This window comes from Terrapene carolina, unplaced genomic scaffold, assembly GCF_002925995.2.
Source record: "Terrapene carolina triunguis isolate 2854851 unplaced genomic scaffold, T_m_triunguis-2.0 Scaffold247, whole genome shotgun sequence".
Classification (NCBI taxonomy): domain Eukaryota; kingdom Metazoa; phylum Chordata; order Testudines; family Emydidae; genus Terrapene; species Terrapene triunguis.
This window is the reverse complement of record NW_020664598.1, coordinates 16761213-16781757: the sequence shown is the minus strand read 5'-3', so window position 1 is coordinate 16781757 and position 20545 is coordinate 16761213. Positions and strand designations below refer to the sequence as shown.

Below are 20545 nucleotides of genomic sequence, written 5' to 3'. Positions count from 1 at the left end.
ATTTAAAAAAATGAAGTTGGAAATTATGTATGTTTGCCCAAGGCCCTCACACCATGCCATATTGATTGAAATCTGCACAGAATGGACTGAGGCTACACAAGTGTGGAGATATCACTGGCTGAGCTGAATGCAACTGCCTCCCCCCCCCCCCCCCCGGTAAATTTCTGACAGCATTTGTTGACTTGCATTTGATATATGGACTTCAACAGTGATCTTAGACTCTATAGGGGTCTATTGACAAAATGCAGAAAAAGTCCACATAAGTTTATTTCCTTTTATCCAAGTCCACCTTTGGGGGAATACTAAGAATTGTTTACTTTTCATGCTACAGCTCAGCATTTATAGCCTAGAAATTACCCCCATCATGTGAGGTAAGGTTATGATTTACTGAATATGATTATCCTATTTGTATGCATGTATCATTTTTGTATCTAACGTTAGGGGTATTGACTATACATCTGTACTACAAAAGTGTTTGCATCTGGGGAGCGCCCACCAGACAGTATGCAATCAGTCTGACTTGTCCCCAGCTAACCAGCCAGCGAACCATTAGGGAGAACAATAGGTCTTTGAAGATGCCAATCTCCCACCTTCCTGGGATGCTACAAAGGGCCTTTGACTCATGGCTGCTTTGACACTGCAGGATCATGTGATCATGTCACCTGGTACTGGACTCCATGATAGAATACCAGTATTTTTCCACTGAGGAGGGGAGGAACCACACTGGAAAACAAAGGATTCCCACCATATGTAAATCCTATTTAAGACAGGGGAATGAGATGATTGGGGTTTATTCTTCTCTGAATCCCCACCCAGGATGACTGCTGGAAACATCTAAGAAACAAAGATAAATGGGGGGAGAAGAGCTGAGCCCAGGCTGGGAAGATGTCTGGCCTGTGAAAGAAATACCTGGAGTTTTAAGTGGAAATCAAGAGCATCTTGCCTTCAAGAAACTCCGCAATATGCCTAAAATAACATTTAGTGTGAGAAATTACTACTTGTAACCAGTTTCTTTAGTATTAAGCTTAACTTGCGTATTTGTTTCATCTGCTTGGTAATCTGCTTTAATCTGTTTGCTATTCCTTATAATCACTTAAAATCTATCTTTTGTAGTTTATAAACTTGTTTTTGTTTTCTCTAAAACCAGTTTGTGGAATAACGGGGCGGACAGGGGGACAAATAAACTGTGCATATCTTCCTCCACATTGAGGGAAGGAGCAAATTTCATGAGTGTATGTTCTCTGTGCAGCGCAAGACTGTATAATTTTGGGTTTATACTCCAGAGGTGCTGTGCACTTGAGTGCTGGGCAGTTCCCTAGCTGAGCGTTCCCATGCAGAGCTGATCTCCGTGTCTGTGTCTTTCTGCAGCTGGGTGTGTGCCTATCTGTGTGTGTGTTGGAGGAGGCTTGAGGGCCTGGCTCCGTAGGACAGTATAAGGAAGCCCAGGTTGGTGGAAAAGGCGAGCTCAGTGGTACCCCAATTCCAAGTGGCACTCTGGTGGGGAACCTGTCACAACACTATTTTCTCATTTATACCTATTTTCAGGTATAAATGATTTATACTTTCTTGTTTATAGATTATAAGGCAATAAAATGCCTTTTATATGTAATAGTTAGATTTCTGTTTTAGGGCCTATGGCCCTCACCATGTCACAATTAATAATATATTCCTTCTCACAACACTCTTCAGAGTGTGGGAAATATTATTATCCCCATTTTGTAGATCGGGACCTGAGGCACAATTTGGAATTCTGTGGCAGTTAGGGAATTTAACCTAGGTCTCTGGAGACTCACTCTACAACCTTAATTACAAGGCCATGTAGCCTCTCAATCACCATACCCAGTCAATGACAAATTCTAAGAGAGCTCAACACTTGATCCTAAGCTATTTAGCAGTGTCACTTTATGATTACATATATCAAGAAAAGCATGTTGTTAATATACAAATATAATCTTGGGTCACGTTGGTAATGTATGGGAAAATATACATCTTTCCAGGGCTGGCAGCTATAGTTTGAAAAGACAAGCAGCTGGATTGCTGCTAGTATGTTATACAATTGTGTTTTGATGGCTACTCTATAGATTTACAGATCCGCCATTCTTTATTTTTTATAATGTGACATGACGAGAGAATGAGCTAACACCACCAAAGTAATTCTGGTAGGTTATTGTTTGTATTACAGTAGTACCTAGAGACTCCAATCAGGGTTGGCGCTCCATTGTGGTAGGTACTGTACAGAAAGAATAAGAGACAATCCTTGCAAAGAAACCTTACAGTCTAAATAGGCAAGGCAGACAAAAGGTGCAACATAAAACTAAAGTGATTAAAATGAGGTTGGCAAAGGTCATGTTAGTTCTCGGATTCCCTTCCCCCCATTTTTAAAACGTAGACTACATTTAGTGGGGTAAAGAAGAAAGGTAGGAGGTTATTAATTAGCAGCAAAGACAAAGGCAGGGACAGGGAATATAGAAGAGGAGGGATGTAAGGAGGTAGAGGCAGGATCTCCCCCACAGGAGTTGCTACAAACCTCACCATTCCAAGCGCAAGGGATACTTCTTTGACCTTGACTTTGCTAATACAAACACATAGCACAGTGTGCATGTAATATGTATGCTTTAAAATACTCCACACATTTCCCCCACAGAGAGAGGAAGGGAGAAAGAAAGAACTACATGTGATAGACTGCGGGGGGGAGGGAGAAGGAAAGTAGATGCTTGTATGTGGATATTTGAGGTGGACATTCAAGCTCCTCCCACAAAATAAGCGCTGTCCACATAAATGACCAAAACGAGATTATGCATATATTTAGAATATGATCATGCATGCCGCTTGGCTCCACTGCGCTCCTTGAACTTGTCTCTCCTTGATAGATAGATCTTCGGTATGTGCATGGGCTCTGCTAGGTTCTTGGGGTTGGTTCCTTAGTAAGTGGGGGGGAAATGTAATGGTGGCATCTCTCAAATGCCACCAACTTGTGGCACCAAAATGAGACGTCATTCACAGTGAATTGTGCAGCTCTGTGACCCTTCCTCTGCTTTCCTACATGAGCAATGAAATAATTTAATTGTCAACATTAGTTAACTATCATCGTTGGGCATCTTTAGTTAGCACCTCCCTGACATGACCAGCACAGTTCACTCCTCTCAGAGCTATTGTTCCAGGTTCTGTGCCGATACAACTCTGTATCAATAACCTCATATAGGTGAACAGAGTGTATTCTTCACAACTACAATAGCTAGCATTTTAAAAAAATAGTATAATCAGAGAGGTGCCAGTATGGTATTGTGACTGAAAGCACCCTACACACTATTGTAAGAATTTTTGCTCAAAATATGCCTTATGAGGTATCATTTTAAAAACCAACCACATATTAATAATCAATGTTCTTGTGGAATGTATGTATGAAATGTCTATTAAGAGTTATGAACTTAAGCTGAAATCATGATTACCATGTGTTTACAAGATAAGTCTGGTGAGGGGGCAAACGGTTTTCTCAGAAGAAGAACGAGCTGATGCCTCTAGCCAGGTGTCATCAAAGTTAATTGGCAATCACCTGTCAAGTGGCCATTCATTGGCAAGGAAGGGTGGCAGGAACAGATCAATCTACATTTTAGCAAACAACAACATGGAACTTCTTTCACCACAAAACTCCATGTCTCCTTCCTCACAACTGGAAGGAACTTTATCTAGGGGTAACCCTAAGGAAAATGCATTTCAAAGGGGGATTGGATTGTAAAAGTAGGGGCAAAAACACTGCAGGTTATCTCTCTCTCTCTCTCTTTCGCCTAAGAAGACAAAGGAACCAGTCCTTTGAGTTTGTGGTGAGATCCTGACCTGAGAATTTGGCCAGCCCTGTTGCTGTGACCCAATGGTAAGGTTTTTACCTTGAACCAAGTCTAGCTTGTCAAGTTTTAGCTACTAGAAAGCATTTTATCTTTATTTCTCTTGTAACCATTTCTGACTTTAATACCTTATAGTTGTGCTCACTTAAAATCTCTCTTTGTAGTTAAACTTGTTTTATTTTTAATGCAAACTAATCCAGTGTTGTATGTAAACTGAACTGTTTGTTAACTTCAGTTAAAGTAGCAAACTGTTGAATATTGACCCTTAACAGGGGCAATGGACTTTTAAGCTCTGAATTGTGCAGGAGAAGGCTGGAAAATGCAGAACACATATTTTTGGGAAGATTAAGGACTGAGAGTGTGTTGTGGTCATCCTTTAAGTAGTAACCAAGGCTAGTCAAAGCTAGACTATGACTCGCATATTGCTGACAGGCTGCTGGGGTCAGAGCTGCTGGACCACAGCTGCAGCTGTATACACACACTCGGGTGTGACCTGCATACTGTTTGGCTGTTTGAGTGGCCCTGGTTGGAATGTACAACAGCAAAGCATTGTGAGGCACGCAGGGTTGTTAACCTGAACTGATTCAGAAGCAGCAAACGTTTCCTCTTAAAGGGACAGTGCTGGCGAAATAAATGACCAGCTCATTGGAACCTCTACAGTACAGCAAGGTTACATGGTTATATAAGGAAGTACTGTTTTCTACACAAATGCCTTAGGCTCTGATCTTGAAAATATTTATGCATGTGCATAACTTTAAACATATGAATCGTCCCATTGAAGCCCTTAAGTAGTTCTCTTTGAAAAGTTTAAGCATTCTACATGCAAATTGTTCTAATCAAAGTTTAAAATGCACAAGGAGGACAACCGCTTGTGTACACTTTGACAAAAGGATACTTTTGATGTTCTCTCCTTGATGTGTGGGTTTGCATAATTTCCAACCATGCTAAGAGGAATTATGCAAAAAAAAAAAAAGTGGGGAGGATGGGGAATAAATTGACAGCAATTTGTGGAGTAGTTTAATGGCTTAGCATAAAATATTTTTACAGACTATGTGTTCAAATTAGAATTCACAGGAAAAAAATACTGAATTCTTTATTTCTCTCTCACTATAGCTATGTCTACAGTAGGAGTGAGGGGTGTGGTTCCCCTGCTTATATATACATAGTCGCTTTGGCTCTCATCAAGCTGCTGCAACTATGAATAGCAACGTAGCCACAGAAGGATGGGTAGTGGCAGCGGAGGCACGGCTGAGCCATGCCAAGTACCTATCCACTGGTTTCAGGTTTGTACTCAGCCTGGCTCAGCCATATCTCTGTTACCACTACCTGTGCTACTGCGGTGACACTGCTCCAGCTAGCGTATGTGTACATAAGCAGGGGAATCACTCCCCTTTGAGTTGTAAAATGTACATAAAAACTCATCAGCTCAGTTGCATTCTCATGCCGGATACCTCTATTCTATTTGGACATTTCCTAGTTGTGAAATATCCATTTTTGTGAGAGGTAGGAAGGTAGGCGATGGGGTGAAGTGTTGACAAAAAGCTTAAAGCCCTCACAGTGTCAGAACTAGTTTATAGGATGTGAAGTATGGTACAGTTTTGAAGATGATTGATAGAAGTCCAGTTCTTAATGATGAATGTAATTCATAATTTTGCTGTTAGTGGTTTTGTAAAACGTGATTCCGGATAAATGATTTACCAGTGCAGTAAAAGATGGAGCCAATAGCTGGTTCTATCACTGAGCAGCTAAAATTCCATGGCTTTTGTGGAGACCTAAACGTGTACTAGAGACCTGCTATATTTTTGGCAGCTCATTGTCCTGCATTCCTTTTAGGAACAAACATTTATAGCTTGGATTTTGGAGGGTGGGGACGAGAGGGGAAACAAGCCTTTTGTGAATGGTTGCCTCCTCTTCCTCAGACTTGTATACAGTAGGGGAAATGACAGCTATTGTGCTCCAGTGCCTTGCAACTTGCATTTTAAATGTCCTGAGTTCTAGTGTAGACATTGTTTCAGCACTATTACAGAAAGTTTCAGAGTAGCAGCCGTGTTAGTCTGTATCCGCAAAAAGAACAGGAGTACTTGTGGCACCTTAGAGACTAACAAATTTATTAGAGCATAAGCTTTCGTGGGCTACAACACACTTGCATCCGAAGAAGTGGTACTCCTGTTCTTATTACAGAAAGTGTGTTAGATGTGGTGCAGCAAATAATAATTAAATATGTTTGTATAATTTTTCTCATGCCCAAAACCCCCTGGGGGTCTAATACAGTATTTTTTTTTGTTTAATTAAAAGTTGCTATGGCCAAATGCTAACCAGGAGAAGGTTTTCAGGGAAGAAAAATAAAATCCCAAATCCCCTTTCAATGCACCCCACAAACCTAAAAAGATAGCACCCTGACATCAAATATTAGGAAAAGGGTTCATGATGACCCACGTAGAAGGATGGATAGGTTCATTGATGAGAGGGATAGGTCCCTTGATGGCTATTAGCCAAGATACTCAGGGACGCAACCCCATGCTCTGGGTGTCCCTAAACCTCTGACTGCCAGAAGCTGGGACTGGATGACAGCAGATGGATCACTCAGTAAATTGCCTTGTTCTGTTCACTCTCTCTCTGAAGCATCTGGCACTGGACACTGTCAAAAGACAGGATACTGGGCTAGATGGATCATCAGTCTGACCCAGCATGGCCGTTCTTATGTTCTCAAGGATGCCACTGATGTATTTTGGTATTTATCCATAGTAGTCTCCTTAAGTGATATCTGACAGCATGGGAAGGATTCAGATTCCAGTAATACAGGTATTTAGTAGCAAGGCCGTGCACTCTCATCTTTTCATGAGCTGGTTGTCTTCTCTTGCTCTGCCAGCTACAGCTGCTGTGATGGTGGCATATAAATATGTCTATCTACATGCACATATAGCTAACATAAGAATGGCCATACTGGATCAGACCAATGGCCCAGCTAGCCCAGTATCTTGTCCTCTGACAGCGGCGGGTGCCAGATGCTTCAGAGGGAATGAATAGAACAGGGCAATTATCAAGTGATCCATCCCCTGTCATGCAGTCTTGGCTTCTGGCAGTCAGAGGTTTAGGGACACCCAGAGCATGAGGTTGCATCCCTGACCATCTTGGCTAATAGGTTCATCAGTGACTATCTTCTGTGAATTTATCTAATTCTTTTTTGAACCCAGTTATACTTTTGGCCTTCAGAACATCCCCTGGCAATGAGTTCCACAGGTTGACTGTGCATTATGTGAAGAAGTACTTCCTTATGTATGTTTTAAACTTGCTGCCTATTAATTTCCCTGCATGATCTCTGGTTCTTGTGTTACGTGAAGGGGTAAGTAACACTTCCTTACTCACTTTCTCCACACCATTTGTGATTTTTATAGACCTCTATCATATCCCCCCTTAGTCATCTGTTTTCTAAGCTGAACAATCCCAGTTTTTTTAATGTCTCCTCATATGGAAGCTGTTCCATACCCTTCATCATTTTTGTTGCCTTTCTCTGCATTTTTTCCAATTCTAATGTATCTTTTTTGAGATGGGAAACCCAGAACTGCATTCATTATTCAAGGTGTGGGTGTATCACTGATTTATATAGTGGCATTAAGTTATTTTCTGTTGTATTATCTATCCCTTTCCTAATGGTTCCTAACATTGTGTTTAGCTTTTTGGACGGCTGCTGCACATTAAGCAGATGTTTTCAGAGAACTGTCCATAACGACTCCAATATCTTTCTTGAATGATAACAGCTAATTTAGAATCCATCATTTTGTATGTATAGGTGCGATTGTGTTTTCCAATGTTCATTACTTTGCATTTATCAACATTGAATTTCATCTGTCACTGTTGTCCAGTCACCCAAGATCCCTTTGTAACTCTTTGCAGTCTGCCTGGGACTTAACTATCTTGAGTAATGTTGTACCATCTGCACACTTTCCCAACTCACTGTTCACCCCTTTTTCCAGGTCATTTATAAACAAGTTGAATCGCACTGGTCCTAGTACAGATCCTTGTGGGATTCTGCTGTTTACCTCTCTCCACTGTGAAAACTGACCATTTATCCCTACACGCTGTTCTTTTAACCAGTTACTGATCCATGAGAGGACCTTCCCTCTTATCCCATGATGGCTTACTTTGCTTAAAAGCCTTTGCTGTATTCACCCATGAAAGCTTATGCTAACAATACATCTGTTAGTCTTAAACGTGCCACAGGACTCTCTGTTGCTTTTTACAGGTCCAGACTAACACGGCTACCCCTCTGATACTGTTCTTTACTATAGTTTCAGCAAATTTGCCTGGTACTGAAGTTATGCTTATTGGCTTGTAATTGCTAGGATTGCCTCTGGAGCCTTTTAAAAAAAATCGGTGTTACATTAGCTATCCTCCAGTCATCTGGTACAGAGGCTGATTTAATGGATAGGTTACATACCACAGCTACTAGTTCTGCAATTTCATATTTGAGTTCCTTCAGAACTCTTGGGTGCATATCATCTGGTCCTTGTGATGTATTACCATTTAATTTATCAGTTTGTTTCAAAATCTCCTCTACTGACAACTCAATCTGGGACAGTTCCTCAGGTCTGTCACCTAAAAAGAATGACTGAGATGTAATCTCCCTTATATCTTCTGCAGTGAAGACTGATGCAACGCATTTATTTAGGTTCTCCACAATAGCCTTGTCTTCCTTGAGTGCTCCTTTAACAGCTTGATCGTCCAGTGGCCCCACTGATTGTTTGGCAGGTTTCTTTCTTCTGATGTTCTTAAAAAAGATTTTGCTGTTAGTTTTTGTTTCTTTAGCTAGTTGTTCTTCAAATTCTCTTTTTTTTTTATTTTGGCTCCTCTAATTATACTTTTATGCTTGACTTGCCAGAGTTTGTTCTTTTCTGTTTTCCTCAGTCAGAGTTGACTTCCACTTTTTAAAAGATGTGTTTTTGTCTCTAGCTTTCATCACCACAGTATCTGTGTCCCTTTGATAGACAGGCACTTTATTGCTTAGGCCTTTAATCATTAATAGTGAGCCACTGAATGCACCTTTTATTTCATAAGATGTACTTTATCAGCAGTGTTCCTAACTCACTGTTATATTAACAGGTGTATTGACTGAATCACAATTAACAGTTTCATTATTTTAAATCGAACCTCTTGTTTAAAATAACCCATCCAGCAAGTTGCTGACTCCTGCTGTTTCAGAACTTGCAGCCTTTTGAAGAGACAGCTGGATTAATATATTATTGAATATATTTAGAATCCTTTAATGCTGATTTCACAATACCCTTGAAGTAAACCACACTTACAAAGTACAAAGGTATGAACAGAGTTTTGCGATGAAATTCTCAAGGGTTCTTTCAACTGTGATGCCAGTAAAAAGTTGCATGTGTTCTGAGAAGGCTATAAATAACAACAGTAAGGCAATGGATTTAATTTGGCATGACATTTCTATTAACGAGAAGGTAAAGGAGAGTACTGTTTACAAGAAGAACAACTGTCTAGTATACTTTGGGTTTGGGGATCAGTCTGAGAATGAAGCTATGAGTACAGCAGAAATTAAATTTTTGGGAGGGTCTTCATTAGAGGAATAGATTCTTCCACAACCTTTGTCAGCCCTGAAATGGGAAGACTATCACCATTTTCAAGCAAGAATAATTTTTCGGGTTAAGAAATGTGAGAGAGCTTTAGCTGCTATTAAGATAGCGGCTCTTTATACTTGGTTACTTCCATTGGTTTTGAGTAGGTTATCCACGGTTTTGACTAACAGTAATTAAAATGAAGTGGCAGATGTTTCTTCACTATGTGCTTTTTTGTCTGTCTTATCGAGCTAAATTATGCTGCTGATCTCTATTGGGCCTGCTGTAGTACGAAACTAGAGCTGTATAAAGCAACCATCTCTCTCATTAACCACTGTGCAAGAAAGGGGATCACTCAAGCCAACAGCAGGGAAAGAGTAACTGGCAAATATCTGTTCCTTTAGAAATTTCTTTTCATCCCTAAATAATAATACTCTCTTCATGAGAGGAATAGGGGATAGAAAAGAAGGGAGTGGAGCAGGGAAGCGGGAGGAAGAGGCTAAAAGAAAGCAAATAAAAATGGTAATGCTGTCAAACTCTCTCTGATTTATTTTTGTAAGAGTTTAAAAGTGGCATCCCTATTTGCTGTACAGTAATATAGATGGTCATTGCCTATGTAGCCTTCTCAACTTTCTTGTGAATTGTGATGAGCCTTAACACATTGTCTTTGCGCCCCGGACTGCCTGAAGTTGGGTCACATCATAAGGCACTGTTGAAAATGGAAGACAATGTATGGAGCACTACTAGCCATGTACACTCTTTAAAAAAAAACCTATTTAATATAAATTAGAAAAAAAGAGCACTTGCAGATATTAGGTCACCTAGTTCAGTGATGGCCAAATGGCTACCAATGGCGTAAGCCCCATGGGCTGGGACTGTCTTTTTGTTCTGTGTTTTGTCCTGCACCTAGCAATATATGGGGTCCTGGTCCATGAATAGGTATCCTAGGTGCTATGATAATACAAATAAGAATATTGAGCCCAGGAAGACAGAATTTCTCAGCAAGCAGTGCACCATCTAGATCTCAGAGGAGACTGCCTGGAAGAAGATGAAATATTGCATGGTGGTACCTGTGTTCGTTCTGGGCTACATCTATGTTACAGATGACAACAGCGTCAATGTGTTTTATTTCATTCAAATTAAGTGGGGCCCTCTGTGACATTACACCCCATATTCATCATAGAAATATTGTTATGACATGAATATGGCATAACTAAGATGTTTTATGCAAGATGGGTCATGTGAGGTATCGTTGAAAAGGTTATGATCTACTGAATGTGTTTATCCTATTTGCATGCATGTATCATTTCTGTATCTGGCGTTAGGAATATTGACATTGTAACAATTACAACTGTGTGTGTACTTGGGAGAATGCCTACTGTCTGGTGGGCATTCCCCCATCAGCCTGAATGAACCATTTAAGAAGGACAATAGAACTTTGGAGATACTAATCTCACACCATCCTGAGGAGCTTCCTGGGATGTTGCTTTGACACTGCAGGGTCGTCTGATGATGTCACCTGATACAGAGTACCATCTTGGACACTGCTGGTATTTTTCCACTGGAAACAAAGGGTTCTTGCCTTATATAAATTCTATTTAAGGCTGGGGAGTAAGGCAAACAGGACTTGTCTCCATTGCCTCCCAGTCCAAGAAGGAAGATTGCTAAAAACACCTGAAGGGAAAGGCAGGGGTTGAGTCCAGGCTGAGACGGGTCCAGTCTGTAAAGAAAAATAACTGGAACTCTAAGCTACAGAAACTCTGCAACTTGCCTAAAACATCATTTAGGGTGAGAAATTACATTTTGTAACCTGTTTCTTGGGGGTATTAAGCTTTGTTTGCGGATTTTGTTTTATTTGCTCAGTAATCTGCTTTGTTCTTTTTGCTATCTCTTATAATCACTTAAAATTTGCCTTTTGTAGTTAATAATCTAATTTCTTGTTTATTTAAAAACCCAGTTTGTGCCATTCATACTTGAGGGGGCAAATTTTTATTAGCTTGTACTGTGCAGGTCTTTCTATATAGTTCAAGACAATATTATTTTGGTTTTATGCCCCAAAGGAGGTATATACCATGTGAGTGCTGGGCAATCCCCAAGCTGATTCCTCCCACACGGAGCTGATCTCAGTGTCTGTGTCCGTTTGCAGCAGGGTATGTCCCTACTTGTGTATGCGTGCTGGAGAAGGCTTGAGGGCCTGGCACAGCTAGGACAGGGTGAGGAAGCCCAGGCTGGTGGAATGGGCAGAACCAATGGGACCCCAGCACATCAGGTGGCATCCCGGACTGGGGGCTCAACCTGTCACACCCTCATCTCTTGGAAAGCTGCTGATACAATGTTTAGTTGGTCATAGCTTGGAGGTCCCAGATGTGGTCCATTCCCCATGGCAGGATAGAGTTGCTCTCTACAGTGAGTAGATTTTTACGGGCTTCCATTATTTTACTCTTGCAGGCATTTGGACAATCATTCTCAATCCACCGCAAAGTGGCTGAAGATGGTGAAACACGTGAAGAGACTCTCCTGCAGGAGTCTGCATCAAAGGAAGCTTATTACCTAGGGAAGATCTTGGAGATGCAAAATGAGCTGAAACAGAGCAGGGCAGCGGTCACCAAGGTTCAAGCAGAGAATGAGAGGCTCACTGCTATCGTCCACGACCTGAAAGAGGTAAATTGATGAGGGTGAGGGAGGAGGGTGGGGGATGGGACTAAGAATGGGTTTTCTTTGAGTTTGATAAATGGTATGGCTCTGAGTCACAAAAATAGCATTGTATCTATAAATACAGGAGTATCCTGCTGTAATCAATCCCAGGGACACCTCAACCCAGTTTGTGTGCGTGTGTGTGTGGGGGGGTGGCTTTTAAAAAGAAAAAAGTCACTGTGTGAAAAGGTGCATTTGAAGTAAAACCAGGTCAGCAATTCATCATTTTAAATGCACAGCAGGGTTTTCATCTTACTGTTCAGGATCTGCAGAAAGATGCACTTCTCATAAATACCTGTTTTTTGCATTCTTTTCTGTTCAGATGATTTTCTCTCTTCCTCTCACTTTCTGTTTTCTCACTCAGATTATTTTGGGTTGGCTATCCCTAGCCAGAACTTCCACTTCTTTGCTGTTTACTGTACAGGGTTCATGAGTTTGTTCATGTTTTGAAAGTTGGGATTAGGGAGGAAACAAACTGGCTAGCTAAGGTTACAGACTCCAGTGAATACATGTCTTCAGATTTCCTAATCTTACCATTTTCTTAATAGAATAATGACACACTGAATGAAGTGTAACAGTTAGAGGTAACTACACCTCTCAGGTGCGTGTAGGCCTTTGGCCTGAGGAATGCACATATCTCACATCAACCTCATATCCAGAAGTGTCCTGTTGCTTACATAGCTCATTGCTTCTCTCTTTCCAGGCATGTACATCTCATTGAGATTAAGATACTAGGCCCTATGTATCGATAGGGCATCAAGAACTGAGGTGCTGTTCTACTTTAAGTGGCTGTGGACTTTGTCCCGTGTTCCACTACCAACACTAAGGCTTTGTGTACACTTGCAAATGAAAGACAAAACTTTTGTCATTCAGAGGTGTTAAAAAAGCACCCCCCTCCCCTCCTCAAAAAGACAAAAGTTTTGCCGATGACAAGCGCCGGTGTGAACAGTGCTTTGTTGGCAGGCACGCTTGTCTGCCAACAACACTAACACTGCTCGTTGGGGGTGAGAGTTTTTTTGTCGGCAGGAGAACTCTCTCCTGCCGACAAACAGTGGCTATGCTGCGCGCCTTTTAGCAGCACAGCTGTTGCGGCACAGCCATGTTGCTATAAGCTGCTTTGTGTAGACATAATCTAAATAGACTAGGCAGAATCAGATTCCAAATACGTAGAAACAGGTAAGAGAAATGCCTACCATGTTTTTGGGATCTAGAAAATAACAGAACTGATAAGTGCTAATGTAGTCGTTACTGGCTGCTTTTGCCTTATTGCTCAGTTTTCAGAAAGCTGTTTAGTACATACTCTCCCAATCTGTGCCATATTCAGCCAGCTGTTTGCAGCATTGTTGTAGGCATGTGTTGGTCCCAGAATATGAGAGAGACAAGATGGATGAAGTAATATATTTTCTTAAACCAACTTCTGTTGGTGGAAGAGACGAGGTTTCGAGCTACACAAAGCTCTTCTTCAGATCTGGAAAAGGTAATCATTTTTCACAAAACAATCACTCCATATCTGGCCCCTCAGGTCTCATCCTCAAAGGAAACCTGCACAACACCTTCAAACGACGAGTTTGGATGTTTAAATTCATAACTTTGTTAGACACTGGAAATCATGGATTCAGACATATTGGGTTTATGTGGGCATGTCTACACATAAACCGCTACAGCGGCACAAGTGCAGCAGTGCCACTGTATCCCTTCAGTGAAGATACTACCTACGCTGATGGGAGAATCTCTTCCATTGGTATAGGTACTCCACCTATCCGAGATGCTAGGTTGATGGGAGAATTTCCCCCATCAACCTTGTGCTGTCTACACCCAGGGTTAGTTTAGTTTAACTGCTTTGGTCAAAGCTATGGATATTTCACCCCTCCTCCCCCAACTGACATAGTTCTACCAACCTAATTTCCTAGTGTAGACCAGGCCTGTTTCTTTACAACAGTCTGTAACCTACTAATCCTTATTTGTCCTATAACTGCAGAGTTGTTAATGACCCACTTCATTTTGAATGGTCCCTTGCCACATGTGTTAACTCCTATGTTTAATAATCTGTTCTACTTTGTATTTAGCTGTGACACTCCGATTACCTTTCCCACACCTTAAGAAGAGCTCTGTGTAGCTTGAAAGCTTGTTTCTTTCAACAACAGAAGTTGGTCCTATAAAAGATATTACCTCACCCACCTTGTCTCTCCAATAGTCAACCAGTATGTTTAATAATCCATTTACAAAGAGAAATTGGAGAAGAGCGTGGTCTTGTGCTGTATGAGTTAGAGAAACAAACAAATATAAGTCCAAGATCATCTTTTTTTTAAAGCGGGGCTGTCATTTGCTTGTTTTTTAAAATACTTAATAAAAAAATCATAAAGTACAAATTAAAATTAGCCTCCCCATGTTTTAAAAAAATGTTTTTAACCACTCCTCCACAATGCTGGAGATAATATTTCTGTGAGTGCATCATAACCCCACAGTATTCTGGTCTGGACTCAGTTGATCCTCTCTGGTGTGGAAAACAGATTGTTGGATTCTCCCAGTGCAGGCCCTGTTATAGGTACCATGCGGCTAAGTTGCTTGAGGAAAGTGCACCTCCAACCCCCCTCTGTGTTGAGAACTCTCTTCTGATTGGGTTCTGTTTCTTGTTCTGGTCATGTGTTTCAGAATCAGGATGCTGATCATGTACTGTAGGAGTGTCTGGTCAGCAGTTTTCCAACGGGGCAGAAATATCTGAATCCCTGCAAGGGTATTTTGAACAATCAGGACATATTTAAAAGCCGATGGCTCTTATGAGCTCTGTGAATTGAGTAATCCCAGAGTTTAAAAAAAAAACCCATGAATTATTGCAAGGATGTGCCATACTACAGTCTGCCAAGCTGTTTGAGCTGGATTTTCCTCATTATAAAAGGGTGGGGGGAGGCTGTCAGGGCTTTCTGTGTGAGGGCTGTGGGACTCTGGAACTTGTCCCACCCACCCTCGTGTGTGTGTGTGTCCCCGTCTGTCTTTCATGCACACACAGAAATAGCCTCAAATTGGTGCAAAAGACACCTGTCTGAGAGGGCTGAAGGTACACTTCCCACAACAATGAAGGGTGGAAAGGAGTGTCTGGAGGTCTCTGGCTGGCTGAGTTCCTGTTGAAATGATTACATTAATGCTTCTGAGACTTCATTGTATTATTAATGATGTGTTGTGAGGTCTAGAACCTCAGCTAGGCATCCTAAAATTATTATTTAAATCCAAATAAATAAATAATAGAAAATAAATGTTTTCAAAAGTAAGCCTGTCCTTTGTCTTCCCCACCCACGGCCTCTGACTTGTGACATTTAAAATTTGTAGTCCTAGAGTTTAAGGCCATAAGGGACCATCAGATCATCTCATCTGCCTGCCTGTATATCACAGGCCGGCAACACTACCTAGCACCCGTACACTAAACCCAACAACCAAAATTGATTAGAGCCTCTTAAAATCTTTCAGTAATCTGAACCAGAGACCATATTCCGTTTTCATTAACTAGGTTTATAGTCATGAGGAACATTTTTCAGTAATCAGTGGCAAAGTTCAGATATATTATGTGAATGGTTGCTGGCCTGTGTATCTCTAGAAATCAATATGGTTAATAGCTTATTTAGCCTTTTATGTAGCTGCATATGAACTGGAGAAAGGTGAAAATAAAGCCAAAAGTGTCACAATGTAACAGGATCTTTTTACAATATAATCTTTATTGTCTGTCACTTTTGCTGTGAATTTTGCTATATTTAACATATTTCTGGTTTTTATGGGGGAGATTTTCTAAGGCACAAATGGCAGTTAGGTGCCATTTGTGCCATTGAAAATCTCCCCCTAGAATATCATAAGGGGACTCAGTGCTTTATAGTCCAGCAAGAAGATGAGGCCTCTGACCTGAGGAGCATACAGCCCTACTTTAAGCTAATTCCATATAAACAATATGTGATCGGACTCAAAAGCTGGAGCAGGAAGCTGTTGCAAGGGGACCAGCTGTGGAAGGACTCTAAATGTATGGCAACTGTAACTCTGATCCGAGCACAGCTGGCAGCATGAAGAAAAGCATGAAATTAAGAGTGGGAAACAGTATCAAGGGGGGCAGTTATGAGATCAAGTTGGGCATAACCAAGATCTTGAGTTTGGACGTAGGAGGAAAAGAGAGCAGAGATATAGGTAGAGATGGAGCTGTGCAAAGCTTAGGCTGAGGAATTTGAACATGATGCAGATAAATCCCTTTTTTAGTCTCCAAACAGTTTTAAGGGCTGCCATTCATTCCTATCTCTCTTCAACCTATAGAAGATGAACTTCAGATGACACCTGGCAGACAAAGGGTTGAAACCATATTCTGTGTCACTAGAAACCTCTGCAGTAGCTGTTAGGACTGCAGAAAGGTACAGCCACCACAGACCATGGCTGCTTGCAATCCAGTTGATAAAATAAATGAATATCAAGGCTTCAGTGATGGGAATGTTAAGGAGCTTAACCATCAGCATACACCTGGTTTCCAGAGGGCACAGGGAAATAAGTAACAGTGAAAGGGTGGATGGAGAGAAGGGAACAGAGACCTGTGGGGAGTGTGTGCCCTATCTTACAATAAGATTGGGCTGAGAGAGAAGCTATAGGATCAAGTCCTGACCCCGCTGAAGTCAATAACAAAACTCCCATTCACTTCATTGGCATCAGGATTTCACTTTTAATACCAAAAGGATATGGTGGATGAAACTTTGGACTATTTCTATTTCAAACCCATGCCAGACTTCACTGCTTTAGCAATTGAAATAGTTGTGCTGTGGATTCTTTCCAAGTATGAATAGCTATTACCAGGACCTTAATCACTAGCTATTATAATTCCTTTTGTTATGGGCCATTTAACTGTGCATGAAATGGCCTTTTTGCTTCCAAAACTTGAGCAAGGGATAGCTCAGGGGTTTGAGCATTGGCCTGTTAAACCCAGGGTTGTGAGTTCAATCCTTGAGGGGGCCATTTAGGGTACTGGGGTAAATATCTGTCTGGGGATTGGTCCTGCTTTGAGCAGGGGGTTAGACTAGATGACTTCCTGAGGTCCCTTCCAACCCTGATATTCTATTCTATGAAATTTTGTATCCAAATTGATTTTCATTCCAGAGACATTGGAATGTTTGCTTTTTTTATACTAAAAAAAGGACCCTTTAAAGATAAATATGGGCTATTTTCATTCGGAAATGGTCCTTTAATCAGTTAAAAAAGCCACAATTATTCATGGCTCCTTTCCCCCTTCTTCCCCCCCCCAAACCCCTCCCCCCCAAATATATTTGAAAATTTAAAATAAGATGTGAAATCTTCAGATATTGAGGTTTTAAAATTTATTTTAGTTTTTTTTGCAGTTTAAACACAAATCAATTCAAAATTCTTATCACGTTACCCTGGTTCCTGATTTTGTTGTCTCTCTGCTAGCTAGTTGCCATATTTTGAACCTGCTCAATCTATTGAAGAATAACTGAGCATTCTTGCCATGAAATGTTAAATGGAAGGCTGCAGAGTAATTGTATTATCTCCTTACAAACACCTGTGTAGCTTGTAAGAAAGGATCCATTTCTAGAGAGGTAGGAAAGAAAGAAATGAGAAGTGGTTAGCATGGCTTTCTAAACTGGCACCCATTTCACAATGTACTGTTGATAACTTTTATTTGAAAAGAAGCATAGAAGCTGGATGTCAGAGTGGCCCACGCAGATTGCTCTGAGAGTCTAGAACTGCCGAAGAAAAGAAGAATTATTGAGGCACAGGTGGCAGCTGACCTAAAATTCATCTTTTCGCTATGCCAAGAGAGCACTCTTGTCACAATGAGTGATACGAAAACAGAAGTAGTAGCAGTGAGTAGCTCAGGCATGAGACAGGTTGTAGGCTGAGTCATGTAAAATTGGCATCAGTGGTTTCCTTTCTGGTTGTTCATCTAGTTAGGAAGTTTTTCATTTATATATTCCTAACTGTAAGAACAGTAGGACAATGGAACAGATGCCTAGGGTGGTCATGGAAGCACCTTCACTGGAGGTTTTCAAAAGGAGGCTGGATACCCATCTGTCTTGGATGGTTTAGACACAACAAATCCTGCATCTTGGCAGGGGGTTAGACTAGATGACTCTTGCGGTCCCTTCTATAACCCTATGGTTAACCCTCTGGAGTCAAATGAATTATACTAGGGATGATTTTTCGAAGGAAAAATACTTTCCTACGATTAATTTCACTATGTGATATGTTTTAACATTTTCATTTTACCTTATAGAATTTCTTTTATGGTACCTTTACATGATCGGTAAACTAAAGGGAATTCTAATCTGGTCATTATTACTGACAGCTGGGACAAACAGCATTTCCCACTGAGTTAAAAACATCTTTTAATGGATCGCCATTTCGTCATTTCAGAAAACATCTCCAATAACAATTGTTCCCTGTCAATCACCCAATCCTGCTTATATTCCAGTAGACACTTTTAGTAGTTTGAAGGGGTCTCTTTTTTGCATATCTGTTTTCCCATACACTTGGAGGCACCTGCCATAATGAAGTACAGTCCAATAATCAGTCATGAAATTCCTAAATATAGGTCATTCACAGGTTATAAACCAGCACTTACTCTTCAACACACTCTTTGTTAATACCGTATGGATTTTGGGAGAATCATTAATATGTGAATGAATTTAATACATAAAAAGGAGAAGAGGACTAAAAGCATTAATATTTACTAAAAGGTACTAACACCATGGTTTTTGTTGGTTAACACAGGCATGTGTGATGAAACAATTCATAAGGACTGTGATGGAGAGTATGTACCTGCACACATCGGGGAATACTGAGTTTCATTTAGGGGTAAAAGATTTGCCTTGCCATGAAGGGAATGTATGAGCTGTCAGTCCTGCAACAGTCTGGACAGGTGGGCCTTGTTAGGTTAAGCAGGCATTTGAAAAGGCACTATTTGTGCTATTGAGTACAAGGAAGAATGCACTCTATCAGTGCCGAGAGGATCCTGCAATCTTATGGGGCTCAGGGATGAACAGCATAGAAGTTGAGTGACTTGGTGCTTAGGCTACTTTGGGTTCATGGGACAGTTGGCATCGTGTCCCAGGGAGAGCCAGGGTGTGTGTGTGTGTGTGAGAGGATCTGAAATAGAACCCTTTTTAATACTCAGTCCTGTACTGTGCGTTGCTGTGTGAACCCTGAAATCAGATGGACCCCATCAACCTGAATCAGAAGGTCAGATTAATCTGGAGTCAAATGAATTATACTAGGGATGATTTACTATTTAAACAAATAAAGCAGCGGCCTTGAGTGGCTGATGGTTTAATGACTGTTAACGAGATGAATGATCTGAGAGCCTGAGATTTTTCTACTTTCTAGTTTATCTATAGCAAAATGGAAACTGTCTCACTGCTTCTATAGGCACATCACATAAAAGCACCTTTAAACTGGATGGGATTTTTGAGGTTGTGTAGGATTTGCTATCAGTAGCTCACTGCTGCAGTGGTAGGGTTTTATTATTTAGTTACTAGACATGATGGGACGACCCAGCCCCACGTGACGACCCATAAACAGCAGATCTGGAACCTTTTCCCTCTACCGCTGAAGTCAGAGTAGTACACCTGTAAAGCCCCAGCCACTTTTTGGGGCTATATAAAAGTAACAGTAATAACAAGGCCTCAGCCACGTGTTCACTGGCCATTCTGGTAGCTCTGTGTGGAGGAGGAGTTCCTGTTTGGTGATACCATTTGGCAAATCTACTCCTCAGCAGCCACAGCCCTGCCATGGAAGATCTGCCTTTAGAAATGTATCTTTTTAAAAGTGCCCTGTGCAAACTCCATTAAGACTCTGGTAGCCGGTGCCTTCTTTGGAAGTCCACCAGCGGGTTCTGATGTGTCCATGAGGTGCTGTAAACTTTGATCCTGGGCACATGTTTGGAATCCAGTCACCTGATTGTCTTTTCCTTTGCACCTTGTTGTGACATTCCGGGATGCAATCCAGACCAATGAGGGGCTGTGTCACAACCTACCCTGCATCCTTGGGTGCCTCACAATGCTTCACTGTTGTGGCTCCCAACCTGGGCTCCTCACAAACAGCCAGACAACATGCAGTTCACACCTTGAGTGTGTGTGAATAGCCACAGTCCTGATTCAGCAATTCTGACCCTGATACTCTGTCACTAAACACCAGCCCCACTCTGGCTTACAGCAGCCTAGGTTACAACATGCAGGGTGATCCCAACATATTCCCAGTCCTGAATTTCCCCTCCAAAAAATGTTTGTTCTGCATTGTCCAGCCCTCTCCTGGACAGTTCAGACATTTTAGGTCTGTTGTCCCTGTCAGGGAACAATATACAACAACGTGGTCTTTTTAAATGGAGTTACAGTTTAACCACAACACTGGATTAATTTTGACTAAAGAATAAAACAAGTTTATTTAACAAAAGAAGATAGGATT

General features: G+C 41.2%; 1 protein-coding gene across 2 annotated transcripts in view; it reads left to right on the top strand.

Annotated features, from left to right (window-relative positions):
• The window catches only part of BICD1 (BICD cargo adaptor 1), a 277073-nt gene that overhangs the window by 112629 nt on the left and 143899 nt on the right, over positions 1–20545 (top strand). For both annotated transcript variants that reach the window (XM_026657537.1, XM_026657536.1), the window contains exon 2: positions 11864–12076. In XM_026657537.1, coding sequence (XP_026513322.1) covers positions 11864–12076 — 213 coding nt within the window. The remainder of the gene's footprint in view (positions 1–11863; positions 12077–20545) is intronic.